This window comes from Apium graveolens, chromosome 10 (genome assembly GCF_009905375.1).
Source record: "Apium graveolens cultivar Ventura chromosome 10, ASM990537v1, whole genome shotgun sequence".
Classification (NCBI taxonomy): Eukaryota; Viridiplantae; Streptophyta; class Magnoliopsida; order Apiales; family Apiaceae; genus Apium; species Apium graveolens.
The window spans coordinates 176,506,455-176,516,331 of NC_133656.1; the positions used below are offsets into that span (position 1 = coordinate 176,506,455).

The 9,877-nt window shown below is 34.9% G+C and overlaps 2 protein-coding genes across 3 annotated transcripts; both read left to right on the forward strand.

Annotated features, from left to right (window-relative positions):
- The first annotated feature begins 141 nt into the window (after window positions 1-141).
- On the forward strand, window positions 142-5,921 carry LOC141690247 (uncharacterized). 2 transcript variants are annotated; one of them, XM_074494947.1, is made up of 6 exons: window positions 142-1,186; window positions 3,121-3,567; window positions 4,284-4,424; window positions 4,564-4,807; window positions 4,901-5,091; window positions 5,330-5,921. In XM_074494947.1, exons 1-5 carry the CDS (start codon window positions 1,165-1,167, stop codon window positions 4,953-4,955), a joined length of 909 nt encoding a protein of 302 aa, XP_074351048.1. In that variant the 5' UTR covers window positions 142-1,164; the 3' UTR covers window positions 4,956-5,091; window positions 5,330-5,921. The 2 variants fall into 2 exon arrangements, with proteins under 2 accessions (XP_074351048.1, XP_074351049.1); XM_074494948.1 differs by lacking the exon at window positions 4,284-4,424.
- On the forward strand, window positions 5,342-5,998 carry LOC141691338 (ankyrin repeat-containing protein NPR4-like). Its single transcript, XM_074496069.1, has one exon. It carries the CDS (start codon window positions 5,342-5,344, stop codon window positions 5,996-5,998), a length of 657 nt encoding a protein of 218 aa, XP_074352170.1.
- The last annotated feature ends 3,879 nt before the right edge of the window (window positions 5,999-9,877 follow it).

Here is a 9,877-nt window from a genome sequence, read left to right on the forward strand (position 1 = left end):
GTGATCTGCTACCGAATTGGGGTTCAATGTGGTGAATATTTTTCTTTGAAAGAATGGCATTAACTTTTGTTTAATTTGTTGTCAGAATTTTATAGGTTTTATACGGAAGACAGATTCATTATTATTCATTAATCTGGAGAATCTGATCTGTGGAAGATAATTTTTCTTTCTGCAACTATGAAGACATTTTAAACCCCACATTCTAATTCATCTTTTAGTACATTTTAGCATGTGTAGTGTAGTTAAGTAAACATGGGCCGCACACAAGTGACCTAAAGAAAACCTGCCGACCAATAATGGGCTCCTTTGGCGTAAGTTCGAAAAATGTATGTATTTCTCAACAACATAGTCGCAGTTTTCAGTGAATTGGCAAAAAAAAAAGTTCATTTACAATTAATTTTCTACTGATCACTGACTCACTGTCATGAGTATTTACTATCGGTCACAATAAGCACTAAATTTTATGAGTTTGGTGCATTTTTTCTGAAAAAAATTCCATATGTATATTGATTGCATGTTTTGATTTATTTGAAACTCAACTACATTCTCATTTCTCATTTTTCAATATATTAAATTGAAAAATATTAGATTTATAAAATTTAATTGAAATAATCCATTGTGTATTCATAAATTACATCAGTTAAAACATCACGTATCAAATGATATTTTATAAATTTTTTGTGTTATGTTAAAGTAGGCTACAAGTTGAAAAGCTTAGTCCTAACAAATTTATTTTTTACATTGTTTTCTTGAAAAGGAACATGTAAAACGGGGACTAGAAAGTATTGCCTGATGAACCGCGTGAAACAGGGTTCATTGATGATGGAACAGCCTTATGGTCCCATTTTCTTGTTTTACCTAATGTGGTTTTTGTATTTTACTGGACACTTGAGACTTGACAGTAATGAACCTCAACCAGCAAATTAAAGTATGGTCCCATCTCAATCTATGTTGAAGCTCCGCCCCCGACTCCTCTGGCTCACCTCGCCCATTGTTGGTTGGCTCACCTCTATACCTTGAGACCAGTAGGAGTCATCGCTTTAATTCATCTCACACACAGTAGCTCCCATTCAGCAATGTCACTTGAACAAATTCAACACGACAAGGAAGAACAACAATCATATCAAACTCTTACCATCAGGGAATTTGTTCCATCAACTGATCATGGATCGTTTTTCGAGGGAAGGTATTGCAATTCCCCATCAACTTATTATCTTTCTGCTTAGTTCTTTTTCCATTTTCATACAATCTGCACTCATGATATATACTTAAGTACTCACGTATATTGATGTGTGCAGTCACGGATTCTCTGTGCAAAAATAGAATAAGCACATGAAGTATGATTTGAACCCCTGAGAGTATAGAAAATTTTAAACTTTAAAACTTTATATAATTTTTGAACGCTTTTATAATTAATTAGGGGCTCAAGTTAGCAAAGCGTGTGTTGTACAAATCGGGAGATGATCGGCCGAGCTACCGATTTGGGGTTAATTAAAAATCGGGGATTAATCGGAGTAAAAATCGGATTTATTATAATATTCAATTATTTTTATTATATCATTATGATTATATTAGTTTTTTTATTAACAAATATATATTTATTATATCATAATTTCTATAATCATTCATATTTAAATTAATATAATATTTTATTTTAATAAATAATTATATGTATTCCAATAAAGGAAAACTCACAAGGATTAATTGAATTTCAAAAATCGAATCGATCGGGTACTTTGAAAGGGATTAATCGGGGATTAATCGGTTGAATCAGAGATTTTTAGAACACTATTTTTAGGTAGTTAAATATACTCACACAACCGCCCTTGTTTTTTACAAGGTTCGAATTATTGATCTCAGAGGGAGCGAGGGAGCAAGGGAGTTAAATATGAAAATCAGCAGGGGATTGAGTACATTCGAACAAGAACCAGATCAATAGTATCTCAGCCTCATAGGGTACTGCCACCAAAAGAATCTGAAAATCAGCAAGGGATCGAGTACATTCGATCGAAAACGAGATCAACTAGATCTCGACCTGATAGAGTGCCGCCAACAAAAGAATCTGAAGATCAGCAGGGGATCAAGTCCATTCTACCGAGAACGGGATCAACTGCATCTCGACCTCATAGGATGTTGCCCACAAAATTTGAAAATCAACAGGGGGTCAAGTACATTCAACCGAGAATGAGATTCAAATAGTAAAAACAAATGCAGCTGCAAGCACCCACATCATCAAGCAAGATAAATACTCAGAAGATTTAAGCATAACTAGAGAAGATACAGCACAAATGATTATCAATAAAAGAGAAATGCACAAGCAGGCAAAAGAATGATTGTCTAGTTTACTTTGTTGTCTTTCGTTTCAGTTAACTTTCAATTTAGTATTTGCAATATAAGAAATTATTTCCATGGCGGTTACTGTTACTCTACGTTCTGCAATTGTACTTGGGTTAAAGTTTTAACAATATATCAAGGATCTTTTGGTTTTATAAGAACAAATCTTCAGAATTACTTTCAATTTGTCATACTTGCTGTGATCATGGATATGTGAAATTGCTTAGGAGAGGAAAGATTAACATTACTGGAAACCAGAGTAAAAATCGGATATATTATAATATTAAATTATATTATTATATCATTATGAATATATTAGTTATTTATTAACAAATAAATATTTATTATATCACAATTTCTATAATTATTCATATTTATATTAATATAGGATTTTAATTTTAATAAATAATTATATATACTCCAATAAATGAAAAATCGTAAGGATTAATCGGATTTCAAAAATCGAATCGGTCATATACTTTGCAACGGATTAATTAGGGATTAATTGGTTGAATGAGAGATTTTTAGAACACTGATTTTAGGAAGTTAAACACACTTACACAAGTCCTTGTTTTTGACAGGGTTCGAATCATTGACCTCCGAGGAAGCGAAGAAGATATGACTATATTGACGGCACTGGCTAGTTCAAACAACAATTGTGCTAATTCTTAAGGATAACGAGAGACTTAAAACAAGAAGTTGCACTAATTTTTGTAATTCAGGGGACCTTTATACTAGCTAAAGTTTTATACTACAAAAACAACAATTGTGCTAGTTTTATACTAGGGAATGAAAGAAAAAACTACCTAGCTATCTGTTTGCCGCTCTATGAAGCTGCACTCAAAGGTGACTGGGAAGCTGCCAAAGAAATCAAGAATCACGAAACTGCTCTGCACATTGCCTCTTCGACAAAACACGTCTACTTTGTCGAAAAGCTGGTGAATTTAATGAAACCTGAGGACTTGGAACTTCAAAACAAAAACTTTAACACGGTTCTTTGTTTAGCAGCAGCAGCTGGGACAGTTAAAATTGCTGAAATTCTGGTGGCAAAGAATTCTTCCGTTCAGATGAAACGAGAAAAAAACATGTTACCAGTTCTAGTTGCAGCTTGGTTTGGACAAAAAAATATGGTGTCGTTTCTTTATTCTCTCACTGATAATATGACATGTAGTGATCATACTGATATGGATCGAGAAAATCTACTGCATGCTTGCATCAGTGCAAATCTTTATGGTACGCTTTTTCTTACCCACAAATTAAAGATTATTAAAGACATTTTATCCATCTTATGAGCTTCATATATCCGTTTTTTTCCCTCGAAGCTTTCTGTGCCGTTCTAAATTATAGTCAATTCCATGAGTATGAATATTTCTAACTTTGTGCACTTTTTAGTGTTGTGCGGTTGCCCCTGCTTAGATCCAGAATGCTACGATACCTCGACTACAACCTATACCCGAAACAATATATAATTTGGTACTAAATATAGTACCAAATTTTGGTATTTAACTTCTATTTTTTTATAAATTTTGTTTGGAACACAAGTGTACTTTTTAAACTTTCTTTTCTACTAACTTATGGCGATGCACGATTTTTTATATTTTACTTTATGTAAATATTTTTAAAATAGAAAATTATACCGAATATATTTAAAATTTTATGTAAATATTTTTAAAATTTTATGTAATTAAGTCTCAACTAACACAAATTAACTTCCACTCATTAAACTTTTTTTACTTCAATTTTTATTTGTTAATGTACATACAAACGTCTCTTTACTTTTAACTAATCGATCCGTATTTCGCAAGAATTATGAATTTTAATTTTACGCAAATAATAATTTGATATTATTTTTAGTTTTGGGTCGGTGCGGGTTACCGATTAGTATTTAGTAATAGCTTATTGTATCTTCTTGCATATGATTTTTTTTAATAGTTCAGAAAGTTTTGTAGATGTAGCATTGAAGTTACTGCACCATCACAAGGAAAAACTGGCTCTGGCCACTGACCAGAATGCACTCCATGTTTTAGCTAGAAATCCAACTAAATTGGTTGGAACAAGGCAGCCTGTGTTTTGGAGACTACTTAATACAAGTTAGTTGTCTACTCTTTTGCTGTCCTGATGCTGCATTTACATGTTTGGAATGGAGTAAATATGATTAATAAAAGGTGCTATTGTCTTTCTCATCTTATAACTTATAATTATCTCATATCGAATCAATTTATTTCATAGTACTTCCTGGACCAAGAATTGGGCCTGGTGAAAACAAGTGTCAAGCACTTGAAATTGTCCGAATAATTTGGGGAGAGATTGTTGAACAGACAGATGATGAAATTTTGTGGAACATAATCAGAGGTCCTGTGGAGATATTAAAAGTCAGAGAACGTAATCTCCCCTATGGCAAATTAATCGATAAAAGTGTACATCCATCAAGACTTTTGTTTGTTGCTGCTGCATTGGGCAACAGTAAATCTTCGTAAGACTTTTGTTTTAATCGAGCTTCTTCGATTGTGCCCGGAGCTGATATGGAAGATAGATGACAATGAGCGAACAATTTTCCATGTTGCAGTTTTACATCGTCAGGAAAGTGTCTACAACCTGTTATACGAGATAGGCTCAAATAAGGACATTGTAACTTCTATCAAAGACAAAGATGGCAACAATATACTACATTTGGCCGCCATAAAACCAAAAAAAGACCAGCAACATATTGTGTCAGGAGTAGCTCTTCAAATGCAAAAGGAACTGCTCTGGTACAAGGTAAAATTCTTCCCTCTGTGATTCAATCATTAGAAACTAATTCCTGGAAGAATCTTTGTAGTTCATCTACACAGTGTTTAGAATTCTGCTTCATTCTTTTTCGGCATCTAATTCCCTTTTTAATAAAATTGGATTTTTTGTTTAATTTTCCCAATGCTTATTACCTGCTCTACCTGTTTATTTTTTCAATTTGTATCATTAAATTAATATGTTATTTAAAAAGTTAAAATTCCCATAGGAAGTAGAAACTATGGTGCAACCTTCTTTGAGAGAGAAGAAAAACAAAAGAGGAAACAGCAGCTCAGTGCATGCCGACATGATGGAGAAAGGGGAACGGTGGATGAAGGAAACAGCAGCTCAGTGCATGGTTGTTGCAGCCCTCATAGCCACAATCATGTTTGCAGCAGCTTTTACTTTACCTGGTGGTACCAATCAGGAGACCGGGCATCCGATATTCAAACAAGAAAGTGCCTTCATAATGTTTGTAATAATGGATGCCATATCATTGTTCAGCTCCTCAGCTTCTATACTCATGTTCTTGGTCATTTTCACAGCACGCTATGCAGAGAGAGATTTCTTGGTGTCTTTACCTATAAAATTGATGATAGGCCTCCTCTCACTTTTCATCTCAATTACTACGATGATGATTGCTTTCAGTGCCAGCTTCTTCCTCGTTTATACAAAAGGTACAAAATGGGTACCTTATCTGATATCTGGCTTAGCTGGAGTACCTGTTGCGTTATTTGCTGCACTTCAATATCGTCTATCTTATGATATGGTTCGCACAACATTTAGTTCGAGTTTCCTGTTCAAGCCTAAGAAACACGGGCTTTACTTATATTTTGTTCTACCACCTTTCATTAAGGGCTGTTCACGAACCGAGTCAAGCCGAGTTTTGATCAAATAGAGCTGAAATTTAGTTTTTTTCTGACGAACCGAGTCGAGCCGAGCTTTCTTATCGAACAAAAATCGTGTTCGAGCTCGTTAACTAACAAGCCGAACGCATATAAATAAAGAACAGTACTAGATGTTTCAAACTGGATACCAAAATTCGTTCTCATGATATAAAAACCTGTTAACCGATAGATAAAAAATTAGAAGAAATTTGATTGTAGCAAATTCTTTTCTACATGCGGTATAGGCCCTCGACACCAAAGTGAACGCATTCATAAAACCCGAAACTAATGCATATTTGCTCCCAGCCTCTCACAAGCGAGCCACAAAATGTTCTACTTAAAATTAACTTTTCAAGCAACTACATGGCGACGAAAAAACAACGTGACTGATTTTCAAATAATTCTACACAAAAATGTACTTGGAAATCTAATCTGTTTGAATATCCTTAAGATTTTAAAGCGGGTTACTCAACTAATTCTACTGTTATTCCACTAGGTGTTCCATGAATTGCGTGGAACATCGTGCATGGTTGAGGAACATAGTTTTGTTTCCATTTTCTCTTCTCACCTAATGCAGTTGAGCATTTTACTTGAGATAAATGGACTTTTAACTTTCAAAGTAAACTTCTAAATAGTTTTTTAGATAGCATAGCCATGTGCAGATGTGTAAACTTAGAGGAGACTCTCAGTGAAACTTCTGATCAAGATTCAGACCAGTTCCATTTCACACGGGGTTACAAAATCTACAATCTAGTAGGCCATCATCTTGATCCCCTTGTACTTACCTTACCTTTTCATTTCTAACTTCATCGAACTTCTTTCCTATCGCATGCATGCATGCTCATAAAATTTTTAGTACTGACCTTGTGTATATAGAAGATTTCAAATAAGGGAGTTCTCTTCTGAAAGTTCTTGATCAAAAGCTACAATGTCTAGGTCTGTCACCTGAAATAATAACTTTTTCTGCAGAGAGTTTTGATATTGACGAGTTCTAATACACCCAGGCTGAAGATTCATATCAATGTCCCCTCCTGATTATCTCTTTAATTTGAACATCAATGTCGATAATTACCAAGATGAAAGGTCAACTGCAGAATTCAACAATCAGGAGGAAACCGAGCATATTCTGCAAAGAGAAAGATCAAGACTTGTGCAAGCAAATGAACTTAAAGGTCAACAAGAGATTGAGCATATTCGATCGAGACTAAGTTCAATTTCCGAACTTGTGCAAACAGATGAATATGAAAATCAGCAACGGATCGAGTATATTCGTCCGAAACATAGTTCACTTTCTGAACATGTGCGTACAAATGATCATGAAGATCAGCAAGGAATCGAGTATATCCGACCGAGGCTAAGTTCAATTTCTGAACTTGTGCAAGCAGGTGAATATACAAATCAGCCGGAGATTGTGTATAATCTGTTGGAATAATCTTAAATTTAGTTATTAATTATTTTGGTTATTTATTTAAATTATGTTTTAAATAAGATGTGTTTTGTTTTAGAGTAAAATGCACACTGTGTACCTGTTGTTTCCACATTGTGCTCTATGTGTACCTGTAGTTCAATATTTAGCAATGTGTGTATCTCTGATTACTAGATTCTAGCAGTTAGTGTACTTCCGTTAGTTTGAGATTAACAGAGTTAAAGTACAGCTGGAATGGAGGGGCATCTCTGTCTTTTGGTACCCCTAACGGCTATATTGTTGTTTGGTGGTCTATAAACATAACAAAGGGGTGTTTTTGTTTAAGAGGTGGCTGCAAATTAAGATAAGTGTTGAATGGGGGAATATTGCAATTGTCAAATGGTGGTGGTTGAACGGACTGCTTGGACGGAGAGGAATGTTGGGAGAAGGTTTGTGAGCTGTGTTTATAGTAGAAGGGGTTGCAAATATTTCCGATGGTTGATGGTCCGATTTGCGATCGTGGGCGTGAAGTGATACGTGGCTTGCTCAGAAGAATAGAGAACGAAGAAGAAGAGAAAGAGAAGGTGAAGATAGTCCAGCATAATGGTGCCTCAATTGAAGCATATGTGCCCAGACAAATTATTGTGTTTATGAAATTTGTTTTTATCTTTGTTGTTATGTTAATAGTCTACAATTTATCCGGAAAGAATTGTGTTTGTAATGTTTAATTCACAATGTAGCTCGTATGAGCATTGTTAAGTTAATGAATTGCATTGTGTTTGTTGCACTTTTGATTTTTAAGAAGAAAACAGTAGTAGATAGATCATTCAATAATCCAGCATTACAATAAGAAATGGTGCATAGAAATGATACATAGAAATGAAAGCAGCACCATTAGAGACATGCAAATGACACAGGGAAATGAAAATTAAACAGAGCATAAGTAGCTAAATTAAGCAATATCAGCAGCAAGAACAGATGCCATGAAACCAGGGGCATTGGCAAGCTCCTCCACTCCACCTTCACCATCAAGATGGAAGTTAGCAAGCACAGTAGCAGCCTCATTTCCAGCTTTGGACACATGCTCAATACGGCATGAGTCTCATGCCTAATTCTCCAGATTTTTGATGAACACAACCAAGTTAGCAAGCCAGAAATCTGGATCAGGATTCATAACTGCATTCACTGCCTCCGCAGAGTCACATTCCACCACAACATGTTTAGTATCATCCTTCTCCCAAGCCAACTTTAGCCCATAGAAAATGGACCAAAGCTCTGCACCAAGTGGTACCACCAAGCCTATCATACCAGCAGCCCCCCTGATCCACTCACCTCTCCTGTTTCTCATCACACAACCAACAGATGCCTTCATTCTAGACCTATCAAACACTCCCTTACAATTAACTTTGGCTACATGATAAGAAGGTTTACTCCACCCAGCCATGACTACAAACAAAATGTGTGTGATATATGTTATTTGGTGTGCAAAATTGTGGTAGCAGTGTGTGTTTTTATAGTACATAATGCATTAAAACCTTGTTCAACCCCCTACTGCATTTAGTCAAAACTGTAAGTTACAAAGCATTCAAACTTCATAACCCCAATACAAGTACACATATTAAGCCAATAAGAAAATAGCAAAATTAAAACCTTCATTAAATCATGCAAAAGAAACTGACTACATCAATGTTTGAATAAAATTTGTACAAAAAATTTTATCAAAAATATAGTTAGCATTACACTAGCTACAACAAAATACATGATAAAAAATCAGTTTCTAGTGCATCATTCTTCAACATTTTTTACTACTTCCAAGGAGGTCTTTTACCCAATCTTGCCTTTCTTGCATTAGCCTCAACTTCAATTTGCTTCAAAGTAGTGACATGACTCCCCCTAACCATGGATCTTTGAGGTTGTATGCCTAATGGTGTATCATCCATCCTAGCATGCTGAGTGTAAGAACCAAAAATTCCACCTTGACCACCACTTGACAATTCAAGGACTGATATTGTAGGTACTTGGTTAGATGCATCTGTTGTGCCGATTTGTGTTAACTTTTGATCCCACTGCACTCTTTTGTTTCTTTTTTTTAAATTAGTTTTGACAACACCATTAGCTTGATCAACTTTCTACAAAGCATAAATAACAGAGAATACGAAATAATGATAACAAAAAAATTAAAATAGTGATAACAACAAAATTAATGAAACAATGTACCTTAGCAGGACAAGTTCTGGTATTGTGTCTCTTTTCTTTGCAATAGTTGTAGAACACATTTGTGTTTTGCCTTCTCAATTTGGTGGCATCAATTGGGACATCATTTTTTTTGTTTTTTTTTGGCCTTCCAGGTTGCACCTTGATCATTGGTGGTAAAGGGCCAGGTAGACCAGTTTTCTCCCAATATTGTGAGCTATTAATTGGTCCAATAGTATGGTTGTAAGTTGCTAAATACATATCCTTCCCATATGTAGGATGAATATAGTCT

Excerpts from the sequence above, each read along its gene's own strand:
- LOC141690247 (XM_074494947.1), top strand. The coding sequence starts at position 1,165 with ATGGATCGTTTTTCGAGGGAAG. Across the intron at positions 3,568-4,283 it reads CATCAGTGCAAATCTTTATG|ATGTAGCATTGAAGTTACTG; the intron begins GTACGCTTTTTC and ends AAAGTTTTGTAG. Across the intron at positions 4,808-4,900 it reads TTGGGCAACAGTAAATCTTC|TTTTACATCGTCAGGAAAGT; the intron begins GTAAGACTTTTG and ends TCCATGTTGCAG.
- LOC141691338 (XM_074496069.1), top strand. The coding sequence starts at position 5,342 with ATGGTGCAACCTTCTTTGAGAGAGAAGAAAAACAAAAGAGGAAACAGC.